The sequence below is a fragment of the Xyrauchen texanus genome, chromosome 39, assembly GCF_025860055.1.
Source record: "Xyrauchen texanus isolate HMW12.3.18 chromosome 39, RBS_HiC_50CHRs, whole genome shotgun sequence".
NCBI lineage: Eukaryota > Metazoa > Chordata > Actinopteri > Cypriniformes > Catostomidae > Xyrauchen > Xyrauchen texanus.
The window spans coordinates 20,544,283-20,568,771 of record NC_068314.1 but is presented as its reverse complement, the minus strand read 5'-3'; the positions used below and the strand labels follow the sequence as shown (position 1 = coordinate 20,568,771).

At 38.8% G+C, this 24,489-nt stretch overlaps 1 protein-coding gene across 5 annotated transcripts in view; it reads right to left on the bottom strand.

The window, feature by feature from the left end:
* Positions 1 to 24,489, bottom strand: part of LOC127632471 (SRSF protein kinase 1-like) — a 56,721-nt gene that overhangs the window by 18,709 nt on the left and 13,523 nt on the right. For 2 of the 5 annotated variants that reach the window (XM_052111055.1, XM_052111059.1), the window contains exon 1: positions 16,019 to 16,163. The exons of the other annotated variants lie outside the window; for them this stretch is intronic. In XM_052111055.1, the coding sequence (XP_051967015.1) occupies positions 16,019 to 16,155 (137 nt within the window). In that variant the 5' untranslated portion in view covers positions 16,156 to 16,163. Of the gene's footprint in view, positions 1 to 16,018; positions 16,164 to 24,489 lie in introns of those variants that run through there. 5 annotated transcript variants of the gene reach the window in all.

Here is a 24,489-nt window from a genome sequence, read left to right as displayed (position 1 = left end):
AAACTCCTCTCTTGAGTTCATTCTAGCTAGGAAAAAAGTAACTTCTTACATTTTTAATACTTAAGTACAATTTAATGTGAATACTTTTGGCTAGATATTTGGCCATTTAATTGAGTAAAATTTCCCCCAGTATCCATACTTTCACTGAAGTATAATTTCTGAGTACTTTTTACACCCCTGCAATTGTCTTCACACATCTTATTCTAGACATGCTAGTAATGGAAAGGCAGGCAAATGTTACCTAATGTCTTTTAATATGCAGTTATTGACTATAATTGAAAATCCTTTGGGAGGTTTGCTACGTTTTCAATATAATACCATCATTGTCTTGATATTGTACCATAACGTCTTTGGATATCCACTGGGCCTCACTAATGTGATGATCAGACATTTATGAAACATTAAAATAAGTGCAGATACTACACTAAAGGTACTGCAGTAATGTTGCAGAGTTAGATAGTCTGACTTCTGAGGTTCACTCTAGCTCCAATCACTAGCTCAGTGGGAGTCCTGCAAGAAATATTGATAGGTGTCAAGTGTAGTGAAATCTTAAAGCATTCTGTGTGGATATGGCTGCTACAAAGCTGTAATATGTGCATATCATAAAAATGTCATGAGACAGGTTTAACAGAACACAGCAAGAATAAGACTAACAATGTTGCATACATGCAACCAGTATGCATGCCAGTGATAATTAAGATGCACATTTGAATATTTGTTTGCATTCAGCTTTTTAAACAAACCCACTTTTGCCATTTCATGGTATGTGGGTCAATTAGGTATTTCAGTCAAAAATGGGGTTTGTGTCAAGATAAAAAATTGAGTAAAAAAAAACAATTATTAAATATACCCTAAATTTGTGATCCACTAACCTGCATTGTATCTAAATATTCACTGATGTTGGGTCGCAGATAGCAGGGATAAAAAAAATACAAAATAAAATCTAAATGCAAATAATACAATACCAATAACCATATAATTGTGCAAAGTTAGGATAGCAAAATAACTAGGCTTATCAGCTTTAAAATGAGAGAAACAATGCTTTCCATACAGCTTGTCATAGATGTGTTATTTAAAAGGGATGGTTGACACAAATGGGTAGAGGGGATAGAAAAAGATACAATGAATGTGAATCCTGACTGAGGATAATATTCTGCATAACATCTTTTGTGTTTCAAAGAGGAAAGAAAATTCACATCGGTCAAAGTCTAAATAATTATTAGGGATGTCCCGATACCACTTTTTCCACTTCCGATCCCGATATCGGAAATCTCAGTATTGGCCGATACCGATCCCGATCCGATACAGTGTTGTTTTTTTACATAATCAGTTTATAATATCTTTACAGTATTGTGTGGAAATAATTGGGTGTACTCTTTAATAGGCTATGTAAAGAAAAACAAACTGTTAACTACACATTATTTCAATATAAATGTATAGCTTAAGAAACACTTTATTATTAACTAGCATACTGGCACTCCCTGAGTTCTGATTACACGCACCTGCATATCATTAGTGGCTAATCAATGACTGCATAAATAAATACCCCGCTTTCGCACACGCTCACACACACACACTCTCTCTCTCTCTCTCTCTCTCTCACACACACACACACGCACACTTTCTCACTCTGTGCCTGTTCTCATCGATAGTATTTCTGTGACTCCAGAACTTTCTACTATGTCAATCATGTGTCTTCATTATTGCCTGCATGTATCATAAAATTGTTTTAAGTTATCTCTTTCATCATATCTATACACTGTCTGGATATTACTTACCTGCTGTTTGCCACTCTGCTTAACTGAATTTACTCACAATATTTACATCACTGTTTCAATCCTCTGCTCAAACCCTGCTACTGAGTTCATATCTCTGCCTCTCCGTGAGTCTCCCGTGACAGCTTTAACTTTTAAACCCTCACCCTTTTTATTCACAGTTTAATTCGCTTCTTAATTAAATTCTGGTTAAATGCACCTCCAGTGCCTTTCTAAGTCCATATTATAAGTGAACCGAACTGCTGAGCATATACATCTGAGATGTTCGTTTGTAGCGCACAAATATTGTGCACGGGCGAAGGCTATAAATAGCCGTGCGCGTGTGTGTAAAAGCACCATTCACTACCGCGCTGAAGCTGCGCGTGCAAGAACATATATGTTTACTTATTAAACACAGCCTATTGCAATTCACAGAGCTATCGCGTGGCTTCAAGTGGCTTTGAATAAAATGCACTAGTCATATGAACCGCTTTAATGGTGTTTTAACAGTTCTTTTATGTAATTTTTTAAGCTTGACAGTAACGAACATGACTAACACAGAGTATCGGATTTGGGTCGGGCTCGTCGGACCGATACCCGATCCGTCTAAAAACGTCAGTATCGATGCGATACCGATCTAGGTATCGGATCGGGACATCCCTAATAATTATAGTCAATATATCTGTCATTTTGTAAAACTGAGGCAAATTAGGCAGATGCCAACATGGTCAGGTTGCATGCCCTAATTCTTGAAAGTGATGGGGAAAAACCCCAAAAAAAACTAACCCGACAACATTTCACTTGCAGCCAGAATAATCTCTGTTTCTGCGGACCACAATGTGCTTTATGCAGTTAACTACCGAGAGCATGGAATTTTGTGATGTAAATATAGCAGAAACTGAGTTAAATTGAAAATATTAAGTAAATACTGCATTTTGTACTCCAATTCAAGCATGTAAAAATTAATGATCTAGCCATCGTCCTGTGAAATACAGGATAGTCCTGTATTTAAAGTCAAGATGTAATGATGCACCCCATATCAAAAAGTGATTTGTAGCGCATTTAAGTTGGTCAGATGGCGCCATGGCAAAATCGTTCCAGATCGTTAATTTAACACTGATATAAGACGCTTGTCTGAAAAGTTCACACACTGTGCAAAAGCAGTTTATTTATTTTTTTCAATTTTATTGAAAAACATAAGGTTCACTATAAATGTTCAATAAGATACAAAATTACACAATAAACAAACACAAATTTATACATGAATAAGATAAATATAATCGAAGAAATAAAAATAAATAAGTCATGGGTCAGAAAAGTTCTCATTTTAGCATATAAGAAAGGTTCAAAAATTGTTGTATTAATAACTCAAGACATTTATCGCCAAAACTGTGGAAGGTGTGTTAAGGGACCATCATTATGTGTCATTGTTGATTGTTGATTTTATGTTTGGTAGCTTCTTGTTTTGTGTGAAGTCTGAACATTATTTTCTGCTCAAAATTAAAAATTCATGACCAAAAACATTATCAGATGATTGTCACCATCGTTGTGTTTTGAGGTCAGCTCTGTATCTTGTTTCTATTGCCAGTAATGCAAGGTAATGTTGTGTAATAGACTACATAAACAAGCATGGTAAAACAAATATGGTAATGTTTGGGTTGCCACCTCATGGCCAAAGTAAAATCTTGGTCATTGAGCAAAATCGGTTTTCAAAAAATGTTTCATACTTTTCGCCAAGTCAATTCCATTGGTTGGCTACACCAGCAGAGAGCATCAATGAAAATAGATGTGCAGCTTTACGCTGATGAGCTAGCCTCGCACTGTAGCATAATCTCTCTGAAGCAATTGGCAATTTTCTGCATCTTAAGCCAGGCTCAGAACTGTAGCTTAGAAGTTTTAATAAGTCCAAAAAACCTAATCCTTTACAAGGACACTTTCAAAACAGTGAAAGACATTTTTGAATACGTTATTTTCAATATGGCTTGTAAACACTTCACACAACATGTTTGAAGTAGTAACAGATCAAATGCAGCAAGCTATTATACATGTTTTACCTGAGGTAGACCCCACTTTAGGTTCAATACAGTTGATTTACCATGGTATTCAAATTTGAAACGTCTACATGCCAAGATGTGGCCAAACTAAACAGACTGAAAAGGAAGTTATATTGTGCATCTGCAAGAATTATGAAAAATATATTTGCTGCTAAACAGAACAGTCTGGCACTTTTAAAAAGAACATAAAACAGGGCCTGGGTAGCTCAGCAAGTAAAGACTCTGACTACCACACTTGGAGTCGCAAGTTCGAATCCAGGGCGTGCTGAGTGACTCCAGTCAGGCTTACTAAGCAAACAAATTGGCACAGTTGCTAGGGTGGGTAGAGTCACGTTGGGTTAACCTCCTTGTGCTCGTTATAATGTGGGGTGCGTGGATGCCGCGGAGAATAGCGTGAAGCCTCCACACGCGCTAGGTCTCCACGGTAACATGCTCAACAAGCCACGTGACAAGATGCACGGATTGACATCTCAGACATGGAGGCAACTGAGATTCGTCCTCTGCCACCCGGATTGAGGTGTGTCACTACGCCACCAGGAGGATTTAGTGCTCATTGGGCATTCCAAATTGGGGAGAAGTGAGTCCAAAAAAAATAAAACACTGCTGCTGGAAAATGCTCAGTCCCCCCCCCCACAAACCCCAGACTACCAGGTAAATGTTTCACCATCTGACAACAGCAACAGTGGACAGATAGACAGATAGTGGCCAGATAGACAGTTATAATTAACAGTAATCTTTTAATTGAGAAACCGTAATCTCCATCTGCTTCAATTTTGTGCAGTAGTGAGTATCTAAATAATGAAGGCTCCATCAGCGACAAATTTAGCCACATGGCAAACATCTACTTAAATCCCTAGGATTTACAAATTCTGCTATTATTAGTTGATTGCGTATTGATTTGAAGCCAATCAACTATGCCACCAAAACAGGATTTGTATTCTAATGTTCATGTAATTAGTGGGTCTGCCTATCCAAAGTGATTGTGTAGAGTTATAAAAGGGATGAACATGGTGGGCGTTACACCCGAACATTATTCATTTAGCTAGATCCCAGATAATGAGAGGCTGTGCAAGAGGGAGTTAATTAGCAAAGGTAGGCCTGAACACTACACTGGTCTTGGTGGTTTGTGGGAGACAGCTGTATGTACAAACAAACAAACAAACACACACACACTCACTCACTCACTCACTCACTCACTCACTCACTCACTCACTCACTCACTCACTCACTCACTCACTCACTCACTCACTCCCTCCCTTGCCTCAAGAGTAGAGCAGATGTGTAACAGCAGCCCTGCCAATCTCACTGCTCTTCCAACTGTCCTCTACATAATCTTAGAACTTCATAAAAATCTCATGTACAAATGATTTCGCTCCAAACCTGTACTGTATTTCTTTATTTTTTCCATGGAACAAAAAAGGAGATGTTAGGCAGAATGTTAGCCTCAGTCACCATACACTTTCATTGTATGGAGAAAATGAAAGAAATGCAATTAATGTGAATAGTAGCAGAGACCAACATAATGCCTAAAACCTCCTTTTGTGTTCCACGGATGATAAAAAAATCATACAGGTTTGGATCAATATGAGGTTGAGTGAATGATGACAGAATTTTCTCTTTAGGGTGAACTATCCATTTAAGAGTCTCTACCTTGAATATCTGCTTTATTGGAACAGGACAAGTTAAAGTACAACTAAAAACAGATCCTTTCATTTAAAGATAACCATGAGAGCTGCAATCTAAGAGCAGACCGTATTTAATGGTCAGGAGATTTATCCTCACCCATAATAAATGAGACAAGGTACAGAGCTACGGCTCAAGTTAAAGACTTCACCACAGCATCACCATTGTTTTACATTATCAGCCACTGTTCCCAGTAAAGAGCACACAGGCAGTTCAAGATGTTATCTTGGTGTCTTCTATCCCAGTTTATTACATGGCTCTCCGGAATACTTGATTCTAATTGGTCAGGTTTATGCAGTCAAATATTTTTGTAAAATTACATCTAAACTCTTTAAACAACTGTTGTTCTAGAAACCATTCTCCAGGATTGCCATGTTACTTTGCTTTCTAGTATTATTCTACAATCTCTTTCCTCCCATATAATGAATTTTTTTTAAATTCAAATAAATAGATGCGTAATAAGCGGGATTATGTCGGGGTCAGCTGCAGAGACCGTGTTAGCACTGGCCGCCTTCACACAGTAGCAGAATACAGTTGTCAGTCCTGGTTTAGTGTGACAATCGCATTCTGTAACCGAACAGACACCCTTAAATATTCATGATTCACAACCATATTTTGGGTAAACCTGTGCTGTGTGAACGAAATGAATCAGTTACCTAACGTAACCTCGGTTCTCTCTAGATGAGGGAACGAGTATTGCGTAAGCTAGCTTACGCTACGGGAAAGATTAATCTTTTCTGAGATATTGAAGCCAAAAAATTATCCTTAATTTTGTATCATTTGTCAACGCAGTGCAGCAACTGCAGACCTTGAGCGGGCTAGCTAGCGAGCTCATTGGTTGCTCATTGGTTGCTCTACGTTAGGTAACCGATTCGTTCTCTTACGAGAGGTTCTCTCGTATTGCGTAAGCTAGTTTACGCTACGGGAACCCATTGTCAACGCCGTGCGCGCCAAGCATCCACTGCATGAGCCCCGGGGTGGGGGACCCGGGGAGCCCTTGTGAGTGGGGAAATAATATTTGGCCGGCAAGAGTGCGGGCCAGTGTGTGTGTAATACATAAGCACATAGTGGGAAGGGAACGACAGATCGGCGGTGCCGGTCTGTGTGGAATGAGTCCCATCAGTGCAGCTCACCAGGGGAGCTGTAGCGTATTAAACCGCTAGTAGTTTTGCCTGCAGGGCGGGCACTTCCAGATTGTAAAATCTGACAAAGGTGGAGGGGGAAGCCCAGCCCGCTGCCACACATATGTCGTGAATGGAAATCCCGCTGAACCATGCCCACGATGAGGCCATGCCTCTAGTGGAGTGAGCCCTAATGCCCAACGGGCATGGCAGGTCTTTTGACGCGTACGCGGCAGCAATAGCGTCCACTATCCATCTAGACAGTGTCTGTTGCGCTTCTTAGATCTGTAACAGCCTCTGGGTGCCTGCCTTTCTCATCCCACTCCCGAAGAAGGTCCGCTTGGAGGATCTGTAAGACGGCCATGGAGTGCAGAGCAGATGTGGCTTGGCCGGCGGCGGAATAGGCGCGGCCAACATAGGCGGAAGTCGCTCTGCAGGCCTTAGACGGGAGCACTGGCTTAGACCGCCATCTCGCGGAGGGCGGGCAAAGTTGTGCTGCTACCGAATCCTCGACCGGGGGGATGGAGGAGTAGCCCTTGAGTGTGGAGTTCCGGCAGGAAGGGAGCGGCCCGGGCCGCGGGTGTTGCGCGGCGACGGCTCTGAAGAAAGCAGCCGTCGAGTCTGTTGGGAGCCTGCTCAGGGGGCGGTGACCACTCGAGCCCGAGGCGGTTGACGGCCTGTGTGAGGAGGCGTGTTAGTTCCCCTTCGACTCCGGCGCGGGTCCTGCTGGATTCCTGGGCCGAGGAGGAGGCGTGGGAGCCTGACCACTCCTCGCTGTCCGAAGCCATGATGGAACAGCCCTCATCCTCCGCCTCGTCCTCCGAGATGGCAGCAGTGCGGCCGCTGGCGGCAACTGCGCGTCCCGGGGGGGCGGGGAGGGTGAGAGCGATGCTCGAGGGAGAGGTTCTGGCGAGGCAGTAGCTTCTATCACCGGTTCTGGCAGCCTTTGGGAGCGGCGCTTTTTCCTGCGCGGCGGAACGGAAGGCGGCGCGGCGGCTTCGGTTCTGAGCGCTTCGATTCGAGCCCGCAGGGTCGACATCGGAAGCTCCTCGCAGAGGTCGCATCCGCCTTCAGCGAGGGCGAGCTCTGCATGCCCCAGTCCCAGGCAGAGAGCGCAGATGATGTGGCGGTCTCCGGCGCTAAGAGGGGCGCGGCATGAAGCGCAAGTGGTGCGAGGCATCTTAAAAAAGACGCTCGTTACACTTTTGTGAAGTTCGTTAAGAACTAGCTTGCTCTAAAAAAGATACGTCGCCGGATGGCGTAGCTCGCAGGATGGCTGAAGGTGGCGGAGACGGCCGGCTTCTTCGAGCGCTGTCCAAGCTTGCTAGATGCCCCTCGAACGGCAACGCGGCTTCCAGTTCAGAGATGCGAAGAGCTTCGCTGAAGAGATGAAAATCAGGGTTCCAGCCTATGAACTACGCTTATATGCACTCTAGCCACGCCCATTTTGGCGGGCTTTGATGCAGTAAGCGCCGGACGCCTCTCATTGGACGCGAGTTCAGCCAAGTTCATCTATAGGCTGCAGCAGTTGCCGCAGAGCAACCAATGAGCTCGCTAGCTAGCCCGCTCAAGGTCTGCAGTTGCTGCACTGCGTTGACAAATGATACAAAATTAAGGATAATTTTTTGGCTTCAATATCTCAGAAAAGATTAATCTTTCCCGTAGCGTAAGCTAGCTTACGCAATACGAGAGAACCTCTCGTAAGAGAACTGTATTGGACAACTAGTTGTCAGTCATGTCACATAATGTAAGAGCTACACTGCACTGTTCACACACGTCTCGTGTTTTCACATGGGGTTCTGTTAACTCAAAAGAGAAGTGTCCCTCAAAGATCCAGTCACGGCCTTCAACTGGAGCTGCTTTCTATCACTTTAGTGGACACAACCCTAATGCTGCACTCTAAACCTAGCTTAAAACCATTGAAAGCCACTGTTTGGGGGTGGACAACCTTTTTCAACTATTATTTAAAAAAATTACAATTGTTGTCGTGAAATAACTTAAGGTGGTGATTTTGCAGGGGTCTCTTAATTTTTTCCAGAGCAGTGTGTGTTTATACATGCATCACACACACACACACACACACACACACACACACACACACACACAGCCACAACATTAAACCCACTGACAGGCGAAGTGAATAACATTGATTATCTTGTTACAATGGCACCTGTCATGGGGTGGGATATATTAGGCAGCAAGTAAACAGTCAATTCTTGAATTCCATGAGTTGGAAGCAGTACAAAAAATGGGCAAGCGTAAGGATCTGCGTGACTTTGACAAGGGCCAAATTGTGATGGCATGACTTATAATGATAAAAATTATAAAATCTGATAAAAAATCTGTAACTTATATATCGAATCATGAAATTCTATTGTATTTCGAATCGAATCGTGAGATAACCAAATCGTGAATTACCAAAAACTAATCCCAGTCACCAATTCCTGTTATTTTTATTTTAAATCATACATTTTGTTTCATAAGTTTGACATAGTAAAATCCAGTTTGTCAGTCAACATTCACTTTATATTCTATAAAAAAAAAAAAAAAAAAAAGAAATTAAAGAGTAAAAAAAAAAGATGTAATGAAAGCTGCCTAAAGCTAAATTTATAAGAGTCTGGAACAATATGCGGGTAAGTGATGACAATTTTCACAATCATTCAAGATGCATACATTTATCACACATGCATTTACATAAACGCTCATGCACATATTAGCCTTATTATGAAATCAATTCCAAGTTATGCTTTGAAAACTCTCAATGATGAGCGGCACAAAGTCCCCATAGCCCAACTTAATGACTTCTTTCTGATAAATTCTCACCAATTTCAAATCCAGATGGAAAAGCTGTCTAAAAGCATCATTAAACAAGGTCAATCTTCAGCAGACCATTTATAACTGGGTAAAAGCCTCATTGAACTGCTGAGTCTCTCTGAATGACGGATGGTCATTGAGGTTGAAGAAATCTCTGCAGTGGATGTGCTCTCAGCTGAAGATGGCTGACCTCAAGCCAAGTCATAGTTTGCTCAGTCTGTTGCAGCTCCTGTTTGGAATGCAAGCAGCGAATTCGTGGACGTCTACAGAAGTGTACTATTGATGTACTATTTTTGTTGGTAAACAGAAACAGGATTGAAAATCCTGAAACATTGAAGGCCTGCATAATGACACGCTGATTTTCATTTACAAAGTGTTATTAGTAACATCAGAGGTGTTTAACCTCTAATTAACTAGTTAACTAGGGGACTAGTAATTTCAATTAGTAAAGCTCAAACTTATATATAATGTGTGTATACACACACACATACACACACACACACACACACACACACACACACACACACACACACACGATGTGTGAGACTAGTCAACTAAACGGTACTGATGCTGCTAGTAGACGTTGGAATTACTAGTCAGACAATATTTTTCCCCATTACACTGTTCAACATTTTAAAACATTTATGTTTGGCTTTATATTTTTACAAAGGCTGCGCTTAAATTACTGTCATGTTAATGTTACATTAGAAATACTGTAATACAATTATTAAAAAGAGGATATACAATTGAAGTCAGAAGTTTACATACACTTAGATTGAAATTAGGGCTGCCCTCTAATAGTCAACCAAACGTTTTACGATGAGGAGTCTTGGTTGACCAAGTTTTGATTGGTTGGTCGCAAAAAAAAAAAAAAAAAACTCCACAGGAAGTGGCAAAGTCACGCAGACAGTGACGGACAGATATAATCGTTTACACGGCTGGGCCATGTGGTAATTATGTCTGGCAGAAAATCCAAAGTGTGGGATAATTTCGAGAGGGTAAATTAGAGGGCAAAATAGTGGTAGCGGCGTAGTGGGCTAAAGCATATAACTATATAGCCACCACCATTGTGCCCTTGAGCAAGGCACTTAACTCCTGATTGCTCTGGGGGGATTGTCCCGGTAATAAGGGCACTGTAAGTAGCTTTGGATAAAAGCATCTACCAGATGCATAAATGTAAACGTAAATGATGAACCCAAGAAGATGACATGCAAACTCTGCAGGCAAACGTTCGCCTATCATTCATCGAATTCAAACATGGCTTATCATTTGAAACATGTTAAGTAGCCTAACGTTACTCGAACATCATTTTTTTTTTTATTTAACCATTAGATAACCTAGATAAATATGATTTTTATTAGGCTTATCAAGTGTTCGTGGGGAAGCTAAATTAGTACCTAGCTTACAGCATGATTAACTTAATGTGCATTTCTCTCTATAAATTAACAAAAATGTCAGAATATTACCGCTTTTGCCGGTGTCGCTGCGTCTTGCTTCGTGTGCGCTTGTAAACTTTATATTTTAAAGGCTCGTTATTATGATTAAGTATTTCTCTGTAATGTAGAACAGTGTTAGCAATGTTACTTATAACATTCTTTCGCAGCCCTGGAACTCAAAACCATTTTCAGGTGCCCCCAAAAAAGATGTAATTAAATTAAAATCATAAACGTGCAAAAACTAGTCGACTAGGAAAATCTTTGGTCGGGGCAAGCCTAATTTAAATCATTAAAACTCATTTTTATAATCTGTACAAAAAATAGTATGCAAGTATAAACATCATGGGACCACGCAGCCATCATACCACTCAGGAAGGAAATGCATCATCTCCTAGTGATGAACGTAGTTTGATGTGAAAAGTGCAAATCAATTTTGAAAATTATGTGAATATATTGAAGCAATATCTCAAGCCATCAGAAAAATGGCTTAAGGACAACAAAGTAAAGGTATTGAAGTGGCCATCACAAAGCCCTGACCTCAGTCTGATAGAAACTTTGTGGGCAGAATTGAAAAAGCGTGTGCAAGCAATGAGGCCTACAAATCTGACTCAGTTACACCAGTTCTATCTGGAGGAATGGGCCAAAATTGCAACTTATTGTGAGAAGCTTGTGGAAGGTTACCCAAAATATTTGACACAAGTTAAACAATTAAAAGGCAATGCTACCAAATACTATCAAAGTGTATGTAAACTTCTGACCCACTATTTATTCTTAAAATAAAGTAGTGATCAAGGGTCTGGGTAGCTCAGCGAGTAATGACAACCACCCCTGGAGTCACGAGTTCGAATCCGGGGTGTGCCGAGTGATTCCAGCCAGTGCAACCAATTTGGCCTGGTTGCTAGGGAGGGTAGAAAAACCTCCTCGTGGTTGAGATTAGTGGTTCTCCCTCTCAAAGGGGCATGTGGTAAATTGTGCGTGGATTGCGGGGAGTAGCATGAGCCTCCACATGCGGGGTCTCCAGAGTGTCATGCACGATGAGCCACGTGAGAAGATGCACTGTGTGACTGTCTCAGAAGCGGAGGCAACTACACCACCACGAGGGCCTACGAAGTATTGGGAATTGGGCATTCCAAATTGGGGGAAAAACAAGCAAAGCATTTCTGGAAATCTCTTCAGTCACGGTGATGGTGCGGGAAGCTTATCTCAGAAAATTTGGCTTGCAAGTTGCTATATGCGTTTTCACTTTAAATCTGTGCATGCTTGCAAGTTATTGTCCTACCGATCTGGCTTTTTCAAATTCAGGATAATCGCCTCAGTCGAGACAGGTCCAGTCTTTCACCAGACTATATTGACATGTTAATTTTGCTCATCAAAAATTAATGCTCTGAGTAAGTGGCCTAGAAAATTACTATTTTAGGATAGGCATGACCGTCTCTTTTTAAAACCATGTGTGGCAGGGCGGAGGGCGGGGCCGGGTCGTGATCCTACACACCGGTCTCGTATTAGGCTAATTATGCCTCCGTGAGGTTTAAAGGCTGACTGCAGAGGGCCGTGTGGGAGAGAGAGATCGTTAGCGGACATGTCCGTCATGTGTGTTTATGTTGTCTTTTAAGTTTATCATTAAAACTATTATTTATATTGAAAAGCCGGTTCTCGCCTCCTCCTTTCCATTGAATACGTTACACCATGGTATACTGTGAAACTAGGTGTGTTACTATCCATCCATCTGGATCGATCCATCCATCCATCTGGATTGATGCATCGATCAATTAACCAACAATGCAATATCATCTATACAATGCATAAAAATCGATACATATATTTTTAAGATGCACCTTTATTTTCAATACTCTAATGCCAGCCACATCCGTACTAATTTCCATCATGCGATGCAGCCACCTTATGATATCCAGCTTGCTTTATAAGCTCTAAATCTGTGCACGCGCATAAACAGGTCTGCGAACACAGTTGACAGGATAGCACGGAGTGGCTCACATGAGTGATCCAATCGGAATTCCCTCAATATCATAAACTGTAACAGAATTTTCAATACAACCATGGAAGTTGTAGCTAAGAAAAAACAAGAGATACCACACACACTCTCCTGTTGTGGGTATTTTGGATTGAAAGTCTTGCTTGACTGTTGTAGAGATGACACATTTTTACTGTAGTATTTACCTCATTCCACATGGCAATGAGCTGTAATCAATTGATTGATGATCACTTATGTCATTGTATGACTTTTTTTATACACAATAATTTTTTTCTGAAGTATCTTATTTTGTTGTTGATGTCCCAATGTAGATACTGGATTTGCACTTTTCAGACAGCTAAATAAAACATTAATTATATTTTGGTTGCATTTTTTTACACAATAAATTAGGGCTGGGCGATAAATCTATATCAATATTTATCACGGTAGAAAAACTCCATATCCAAACTCCAAAACTCGATATCGACGATAAGCAAACTCCATGATATCAACGATAAGCTTTTGAGTAATTTTTTATATTTAACATGTGTTCTACATCTAGACGTGTGTTGCTAAAAACACTTGCAGTTTGGCTTAATTGTCGTATGTTTCCACTGGCGCGTGCGGAGCAAATGTGAGCGAGCGCTTTCAATTCCTTCCTATGGAAGCCGAGCGTCAAGCTCACGAGGTGGATTGTAAAATTGACAGCAGCGCGGGGCAAGCGGTTCCTTAGCGTTGGGAGTGGCTTTGTGCCTATTTCTTCCGCTTCAGTGGAAACACAGCCTTAGACTGTATGAATTTGCTATTGCCCCCGCTACGCAGGTCACCGCGTTCCGGACCACAGATTGATTCCATCTTGACTGCAAGATATCATGACGATGGTTATGCCCTCTCCTCGTTTCCAGTGAGCAGCGCAACAAAACAACAGTGTCGGTTACATCATATCTTTCTGCGCTATATTCTTCAATATTTTTCTCTAGCACTGAAACACGCTTCACTGATGCCCTGTCCCAGACCGCACCCGCATCCTCTTTTCCCCACGTGTGTAAACATGAGGTGCGTGTTTCCAGAGCGCCTTTAGAATAAAGTTTAGTTTTATTAATCAGCATGTTCAAAGCCTTTAATAATAAACAAATAGTTTTCAGTTCTAATTTTGTGAAATGATTCTGATGTCATCATCTCTGACAAGGATGAAAGACAAAACAATTACTAGTTTGTAGCCTAGTCTCTCTCACTTTAATGAAAATTGAAAAATGGTCCATTCAGACTTTCATTTTCAAAAGTTTCTCTTTGGAGATACCCCTGAACCCCCATACAGTATCATTCCTCAGTCACAAGGGCTTCTATGCCCCCTTACCAGGACTTACTAAGAATATTGTGATAATATTTTTTGCCATATCGCCCAGCCCTACAATAAATGTAATTGTGCAAAATAGGTACAAAATGTTGTAATATGGATCACAGGCCCCTGAATCAAATCTAAATAATTTCACGGCAGATTTTGAGGTATCGGCAAACAAGAGAATCGATAAAAGATTGTCTCATGATGAATCTACTGATTTACACCCATAATACAAAACAACGTTCAAGAAACAAAGTAGTGTTTAAAATGTATCAGGTTGGTTCCATTTCCAAAAAAACAAAAAAAAGTCAAACCTGAATTTGACTAAGCTTGTAAAATCTGTCACACAAAATATTTTAAATTCTTGGTAAAAGAGGTTTCCTTATCATGCAGTCCAGACTGTCAATCACATTTCCTTAGATACCTCTTTAATTTTGTTATTTTTCAGTGAGGGAGGATTCTATTAAAAGCATCAATCCTTAGCAACAAGCAAAGGATATTATCTAAACCAAAACTTCACCTCTCCAGCCTCTTGATGCAAGATGTCCTTCATAACATTCAGCAAGGGAAAAACAAGGGGTTTGTGTGCATCTGTGTCCGAGCATCGCGAGTAGGAGGGAGATACATTTGGCACACAGAAGGTTAAATTCAATCTAAGTACATAGCTCAGCCTTCATAACTTCTCCAACCCACACAAACCAACAACACGTCTGACATTCTCTTGTCTTGTGTCAGAGAATACACACATGCATCAAAACAATCTCCTCTTTTCCAGTAACACCAAGAAATGTCTGAAAATCTCAGTGCTACCATTGTTTTCACAGGCATGCAGACTGCATTAGAGAGTAACATTGTTTCAATCTTATTTAGTACCCATTTCATTAACTGTGTGGCCTCTCCCACCTGTGGTTTGGCTTGGATAAAAACCTCTTGATTGCATGGAGGTTGTGCACAGTAGATGACCATGCCAATTTCAAACACTACCTTTTTTTAGTGGCTTTCTATTGAAGTGCAGCAGAATAACATGCAAAACAATCCTGCACTGATTGAATTGTGCATGTGAAGAAGAGTCCATCTTGACCGCTTAAAAATCTAGATGAAGGGAAACGTGCAAAAATGGCAAGGGGCTGAGCGGCATCAACATCGTAGGGCTCACACTCATAAACCTGAAGCACAGCATGCATTCAACACATCTTGCTCACTTCTTTCATGGCCCCTTCTGTCAGAGCTTATCCAAGTCAGGCTTTCCAAAAACTACATCCAGAATGTCTCCACCCTACATTAGTAGCACCTTAAAAGACAAGCTTGCATGTCTTGAGATTTACATCAATATTTGGCAATATATTTGGCTGATGATTATCCTAAGTAACTTGACTGTTTCCAAGGTATACATTTTCATTAGTATGTTTGTTAAGAAACAAAACCATGACCTTGGTGTTGCTAGGATGAGATGAGTTGGATCAGTTCAGAGAGGTTCATGCATACATGCAACACTGATATTTGTATGATAACTAAACATTGGGTGCAATAGTTTATATTTGGTTTATGTTGGTTGGGTAAATACTACTTATGTTGCTTTCAGTGTGCACAGATTAGGAAACACTATAACGTAGTTTAAAAAAATTATAAAAGAAAAATAGTAGAGACAGTTTTTCTAACAGTAAATACCAGAATATAAAAAACTGTCCCCTTTAAAGCTTCTCAAGCGGAATTTCTCACTCAATATAAGCAAGATCTACATGAACATTCCCAAATTAAAATATCCATTCTCATGGCACGGCACATACCCACAAACACACAGTAAGGAATGGACATACACAGGAGTACAAGTTTGTCTCTTACCTACAGGATGCTCGGATGCCCATGAGAGACAGTGCTAATGAAGGCGACAGGGGCTGGTAGGCTAGAGACAGAGCCATGTACCAGAGGCAGAGAAAGGCCACATCAATGCACACACGCACATGCAAATTGAGGAGCATTCACTCACTCATTCCCTCTATCCCGCTCTCTCTCCCTCTGCTGCCGTAAGCAACAACAGCCCGCCTCTTTCCTCAGAGCCATGTGCTTTGATTGGCTAGGGAAAGCCAGCACTGCATTGCAGGTGAAAAACACTGTCACCTCATTTCTCCTTCATAAGATGGTACATTGGACTGCCACACTCTCTCCCATCCCATCCACTCCATCTCTGTCTCTAATTACAGCAGGAAAAGGCAGCCAGTTCACAAGAAGGCAAGTTTGACGGACACTGATTTACTCATCAGATTGGTCTCCGCACTCAAAACAAGCATCTTTACAACCCTTTAATTTTGGCAGGTAAGCAGCACTGAGGCACGGCTGGGAGAGACTGTGCAAAAGAGCACTCAGTGCAATCAATTACTCTTATCTCTAACATCCCTCTAAGACGTACACCGCTATAAGAGCTAATTGACTGAGTAAAATCTAAAATGAAAGAACTCGAAGAGCAAACTTGAAGAGCAAAACCAGATTTCAGAAAAGGGACAAATCATTGGCTCTACAGTAATAAAACTGAAACATACAAAGGGACTCAAGGTCACCTTTTTGAAGTATGGTTTTTACAGTGTTAAAATACTTGCAACTATTCGAGCTTAATATGAAGAGACAACTATAATTAAGATATTGTATGTAAACTAACAATTATAAAGCTAGATTGAACTTACTACACATTCAACTCCTGCAAAATAATTGCATTTTATCCGAAAAACGCAACATAACAGTATTATCGACAAGTCCTGCAATACACGAGCATCCTGCTGTTTGGACCTCCGCTGTTTCTGCAGAAAGTACATAATCTCGGTACAACAAACTCTTCAGGTTCTGACTACTCAATATATAAAATGCTTCTATTTGCGATATTTGGCCATCATCCTGAAACCCATAATCATTAACAGATAGGTGAAGAACAATATTGCCCCACTTAATTATGAGATCATTTGTTCTCAAGTTTCTTTAATTTTTAATGCTGCATTAGTACATAACAATTGCCCCATTTGAAACTGGTGTGCGCAAGATATCTTTGTTTACATAAGCGCAGCTGTGAGCGCAACTGACACTGACTAAATGCTTTGGGCTAAAGCTGCACGCAGGAAATGCTGCGGTGCTTGGTAAAAGTTTAAACAAGGCAGGAGAAACGGTAGAAAAGAAATCAGGCAGGTTCGTGCGTGTATTGTAACAAATATTTTGAATGTGTGTGAAGTGATTCGAGAATGGGTCAGTACTTCCACACCCCCTTTATGGGGTGCACCCCACACTTTGAGAACCAATGGACTAATTGAAAAAAGTCCAGTGAAAAAAACCATAGATTAAATTAAATCACAAATTACTTGAGATGCAACCGGAGACTCATCTTAAGCAGTTATATGATGCAGAGATAAGGAAAAAGCCTCATGCAAACATACAAACAAAACATTAAAAAATATATGTACAGCAAGGATAACTCTTTAAAAAGTCAAGATGTCATTTAATTTTACTTAGTGATTATAAATACTGAAAAAAGTGATGTTGGTAGAAATTTTGAAAAACAGTTTGCATGACTTTTGTGAGTTTAACTATCTACCTAATTTGAATTAAATAAACTTAACATAAAAGGGTCATGGAAATTAATAAAATTTCCTTGATCTTTGAACATACAAGGTCTATAAAACACACTGTAAGTTACAAAACTCAAAACTTCCTCCTCACTGCAATTGGTGCATTTGTTGAAACCAAGCTGACAAAATGACTCGTTCTCTACTTCCTCCACATTGTGATGTAACGTGGTAGATATTTGCATCTGACCACCAAAAGAAATTGAGGTTAGTGAGGCATTTCTAATGGAAGTGAATGGGGCAAATTTTTGGAGAGCTTAACCCTCTGGGGTCTGAGGGTGTTTTGGGCCCTGGAGAAGTTGACATTCCTTGATATTTGTGCTTTTTTCAGTTGCTTAAAAACATATTAATGGCTAAAGTCTGATAACACTGTATTCAGCACAAACTGGGCTACAATAATATGCGAGCAACATGTGTGTACATGTTTGTATTTTTGAGAAAATAACGTTTATGCATGATTTTTGAAAAAATGTAAGTCATTGAAATAAGGCCTTATAACACATAATAAACATTTGTCCACAAGACTTTTGAGAACTGGATCTTGTAGCCTAGGGTTTTTGCTACAAAATTTAAAAACCATCCTGATCACTCATTCACACAAAACAATATAGTAATTTAACTTTTGTTAAAGACACTTTTAGTGTTAGAAAGGTCATATGCAAGGAGGCGTAAAGTATAATGAATATGGATTGTAATTCACACCTGAGGAGAAAAAAACCCTCCCCTGGGCCTATCAATGAGGAATGTGACAGAAAGAGAATTAATGAGAGGAGACTTTATGATCAAAATTAAGTTTTATGTTAAAATAAGTAATCTGTCTAAACATTTTCTTTATATAAAGACTTTACTTAATTTTAGACATACATTACCGTTTAATAGAAGTCTCTTCTGCTCACAAAGACTGCATTTATTTGATCCAAAATACAGTGAAAACAGTGATATTTTCATCGGAGTTCCGCTCTTCTTCTGAGGAAAATGTTAACCTTTCGTCACTATCCAGGAGTTCTCACTTGTGTATCGTGCTGTCTTTCAAACGTGCAGAAAAGTGAATGACTTTGTTTTTAAGACACAGTCGGGAGCGTGTACAATTTGCATTGATCATCTCAGCACATTAACGTATGAATGGCGCGCTCTGCGGGTGGGTGTGATCACATTAAAGATAATGAAGCTGAGCCAGTAAAAACTGTACATCGTTTTGTTTCATACAGATTACATTGCAGGAGAATATTTGTTTCAAATTTGAATTGTTTTATTTAAAAGTAGACATTAAGCTTTCTTTAGACATATGTTTCATGTTTGTGCAATAAGTATTCGCAGAGTTTGTTCATTTTTGTGACGTGTTTCTGAAATATGCTCGTGAACACAGAGACTGCTGAAAGCTCACCCTTTTTATTTTCTTTATTTTACCAAAGCACAAGATTTTGTTGTTATTGTGAGTGTACACAAAAACAGTAGATACTTTATAGTAGGGATGCACCGAAATTAAAATTCTGGGCCGAAACCGAAAATCCAGGATGCACTTGGCCGAAAACCGAAACTTACTTTTTTTTTTACCTATTTTTTTTGTGTATAATTGTATTAATATTATACTTTTTCATTCATTTCATGAATTTAATGAATCTGAATTTAAAAACTACAAACCAATAAAATAAATCACTTTTATTGAAAGTAACACACCAAAATTGGACAAAAAAATATATTAAAACTATATTAAATATTATTCTTCATTCAGTTCTGTAAAAATCAAATTTTACAGATTTTATTAACAATTATCCAAATAATGTAAAGTTTTAGAAAACTATTATATGCAAAACAACAGTCAAGTAATGAACTTAGCTAACATCTTTCAAAAAGTTTAAATATGCAACAGTAATTTTAATTAAAACAAAAAGGCAGAGGGCCTCTATTTCACTGATCTATATATAACTATAATATATAATTATATATATATATATATAGATCAGTGCTCTGTTCTGTTTATGTAAACGTATGTACACTAAGTGAAAATGATTGTGCAAAACAACAGTAATTGAACTAAATCCAACCTCAACTGTAAACGACAGATGTATCCTCGAGTGAAGAACAAGTGTATTGTAATTGTCATTTTCGGCGGCCGAAATTTCGGTGCATCCCTACTTTATAGTCTCTAATGATGTCTAACACTTATCTGTATGCCCCAAAATGACGGAGAATTTTAAGTTGTTTCCGCTGTAATGACGGGAAAATATCCAGCAGGACGCGCCGGCGCGTCCGTCGACCCCAGAGGGTTAAAAGACAGCACTTACGTGCATTCGTCTATTAAAAATAGAGTTTTATTTGAGATTTAAAGTTGTTTAACCCTCCAACGGTCTAGTGTCTGGAATTTTTGACTGGAATCACTTTTGCTGGTTTAATAAAAATGGTTTCCTTTATCGGAGTGGTCGAAACTTGGTGACGTTTCCTCCACTTTCCATCTGGACATACAAAAACAATTTGGGCATGATTCGAGGAGTCTAAGTGGTCGAAACAAAAAATGCAAAACGAACAAAAAAACCTTTTGTTTTTGTGATCAAAATTGACCAACCAATGAAAATGAATGGGAAAGACCATAACACAGAGCATTTTTTTATTTGACAAATAAAACCAATAAATCAGCCACAATGCTAAACAAACACGCTCAGAAATGATGGGGTGAGACAATAACACACACACAAATGGGTGATACTATAACAGCCAGGAGGCAGAACACACAACATAACACACACATGAATAAAGTTTCCCCAAGAGACATTTAAACCAGAATGTTGAGCAAAAGTTTTCTGAGATCCATCTGCAAGATACATGCCTTCATAACTACACACTGCCACAGATGCATGAATGCATAGTCATTGCATCATTCTTTACAATTCTTATTGTTGTTCATCATTGCTGTTCAACTCGCTGACTTGAAAATATTTGCAAAAAACATTTTTACTATCAAAAGTCAGAAATTGCATAATGTTTACTCAGATTCTTCTGTTTTATACTCTAATGACATTTTCACAATTTTGTAGTTCATTTCTGCCATCAACAGCAAAAACTGACACTTCAAATCCAATTTAAAATGCAAACATTTGACAACTAATAGTTTGATAACGTCTAAATGTATATCCAAATGCATAACTTATACATGATATAATATTTAAGTTATAATTAGGGCTGCACGATTTGGGGAAAATGTAATTGCGATTATTGAGGCAAATATTGCGATATAATAAACAAATGGTAACATGAGTCAACTTGCTTGGTTATCAAGGAAAATGCACAAATAGATAACTGATAATGCTGAAATCTGTATTTCTCAACTCAAACATACAAACTAGCATCAACAACTATAAATGCAGTGTTTTCAAATTAAAATAATACTTTTACAAAATTAAATAGTAACATCTTTGCATTACTGCAAACTTGTTATTTTCTAAATATTACACCTAAATAAAATGGAACAATAAATAAGAACATACACATTTTCATGAAAAGATAAGCAGGATGTAACATGTACTTTCTATAAACTCTTTTGAAAAGGAAACTGGATATAAAAGTGTGGTTCACACAAACCACTAAAACTTTTTTTGTTGTTGCTGTTTTGTGTGTGTGTGTTTTTTTTTTTTTAAATGACCAACTGGTATTTCCAAATCTAGTACCTCTGGTACCTCTTGTCCAGTGTGTGGATAATTTTCTGAAATCCCACTTTGCTAATGGTGCATTATGTCTCTTTATAGCTCTGTTAAGACTTGTCAAATGGCGTGACACTCGCAAACACATCTGTAATTGTGCTTTGTTTTGTTTACTGGGCTTTTAATGTAGATTTAGTCAATGAAAACTTTTGACATTTTAGTGATATTTTAGTAACATTTAGTGATATTGATATTTTAGCCACTAAACGCTGTAAACATTTTAGCCATAAGAGTATTATTGATAAAGCATTAGTCAATCTTGTCTATACAAAAATAAATAAACATGCATACCATACCATACAATACATATATACCATACCATACATGCATACATACCATACCTACATACCATACATACATACATACCATACATACCATAACTACATACCATACATACATACATACATACCATACCATACATACACACATTTTATTGTTGTTGTCATTTTAGTGTTATTTTTCACATAAGATTGATCTTATCATGATGATCTCATCAATGATGCGACACGTTGCGCTGCAGACAGCGTGGGTATGAGACGAGCGTCTCCATGTTAGAGTGTGCATCACCCGGCAGAACTTTAAATCTCTCTCGGCCTCGACTCCCGCTCAGATTGTGTCTGTGCCGCGACTGGTTGAAGTGGCTCTGACAGCACCGAGAATTACAGTTTTGGAGTTTGTGTTTATTTACATGGCACGCTCCCGTATATTATGAACTTTAAGGATGAAATAAAGATATATCGCCAAGCTATGATCGGTGTTATTCTTTCTGTGTTTCAGTGTCGGTCTGCTCGGCATCTATCTCCACGCTGAACACCGGAAACTGACATGACCATACGTGCCACTCCCTAAACTGAGACTGATTGGTCATCTTTTTATTAGCGGTGTAGAAAATGGGCAAACAGCTCTCAGAGAGAATGGGCTGTCACGTCCAGACATGCACTTATTTATTTAATATAATCGCACAGGCTGACATCGCGATTACGATATGATTTATCGTGCAGCACTAGTTATAATGCATCTTTGTTTTCCTTTTTTTATATAATAATGTTACAACAACCAATCAGACTACACAGTAGGTGGCTGCATAGAAAACTGAAGCTATCTACTGGCTATAAGTGTCACAACATGATTTTCAAGTCATGTTATTTATATTTTGTTTAACACATGGATCCAATCTGCCTCCAATGTCACATTCTCACAGTTTTTTCACATTTCAATTTCAACAAAGTGTATGTTTATAGTACTAAAGTTTCATAAATTTGCATATGCAAATGATAGTAAAAAAATACAAAAATAGCATAAAATCCAAAAAGATGTGAGAATTTTATTGTCATTACTTCAGGGAAGAATAAATGTCATCACCAAAAAACAAACAAAAAAAAACAAAAATAAAGTTACACTTTTGCACTTAAAAGGTAGGATAAAAGGTCCTACCTCATTTATGAAGACAATTGGAGGTTTAAAATAGTTACTGTGTTTTGCCTTTGCAAAGCTATACTGTCCTGTTGAAAATAAAATATTTTCCCTAAATGCAGATCTCTGGCTGACTGAACAGGTTCTCCTCAAAAGATTTACCTGTATTTGGCTCCATCCATTTGGCCCTTGAAGGCAACAAGCTTTCCAATTCCTCGTCATGTAAAGGAGAGCATGGTGCTGCCCCCATTGGGATGGTGTAATGCTGTATTTGGTTTGTGCCAAGTTGGCTTTTAGACCCAAGAGCCCAACTATTCTAGCTACTCTAATTCTTATCAGAACACAAAATGTTCTTCCAAAATGTTTTAAGTCATCCCATTACATCTGGCAAATTCAAAAGTATAACAAATAAGAGGTATGTATTTTCAGCACCACCAAACGGAATTGCAAAATAAATATATATATATATATATATATATATATATATATATATATATATATCTCTCTCTCACTGTCTCCAAACAGGTTTCATGGACACTCCCTCCAACGGCCACAGGTTGCCCCACATCAGACTAATGCAATTGGTTGAGGCAATATTGCTGTGTTGGTCTGGTTGGAAAGACTTTTTCAGCACTGACATCAAGCCACTCTCTTAAAGAGGCCAAACACTTTGATGTGTTTATTAGGGATGCGCAAGACTAGTCGACTAAATGGTACTGATGCTACTAGTCGGCACTGGAATTACTTGTCAATGTTTTTCCCATTAAATTGATCAACATTTCTATACATTTACAAGTGGCTTTATATCTGTACAATGGATGCACTTAAATTAGTGTCATGTTATTGTTACACTTTAAATATAATTAATATATTTATGAAAATAAAAAAAGAATATCTGAAGATAATATACAAAGTTTCATTTCACCTCACGCAATGCATCATTCTTCCCCCTCTCACTCGTGGCATGCGCAGAAAAATGTCGTCTTGCAAGATGAGCAAAGTAGCTATGGAAATCACTTTGGTGGTAGTACAGAAAGTGGACTTCCAGAAAGTTGACCTGCAAGTCTCTGTGGATATTTTAATATTTGAGTTTTCTTTAAATCTGTGCATGCTTGCAAGTTATTTTCCAGCAGAGCATTTTTTTTAAATCGTCTGAAGTGAGTCAGGTCCCTTCATTCACCGGACCATGTTGGCATGTTAATTTTGCTCATCAAAAATCAATGCTCCGAGTAAGCAGCCAAGAACATTACTATTTTAGGCAAGGTATGCTATTAAATATTTTTATTATTTTTTCTAATAAACGTGAATTAAGTGCTACTTTTCAGCACATTTTTTCCACTCATAGATTTGTCTTACCTGTTAATTATTTTCAACAATGTTTTAATATTGTAAGTAACTTTTACTTGGGGAATTCCATTTAGAACCAGCTATTGGGGTTTCTATTGGTCCTGCACTATTCATTCAATAGTTTTCAATAATTATGCCTGTACTCACTAATGTTGAATGAATGCTTGTTATGTTCTATATTAAATGCACAATCATCATAAATTAAGGAAAGCACGTTGCACATAAATGTCCTTTTTCAGTGGAATTTAGTGTA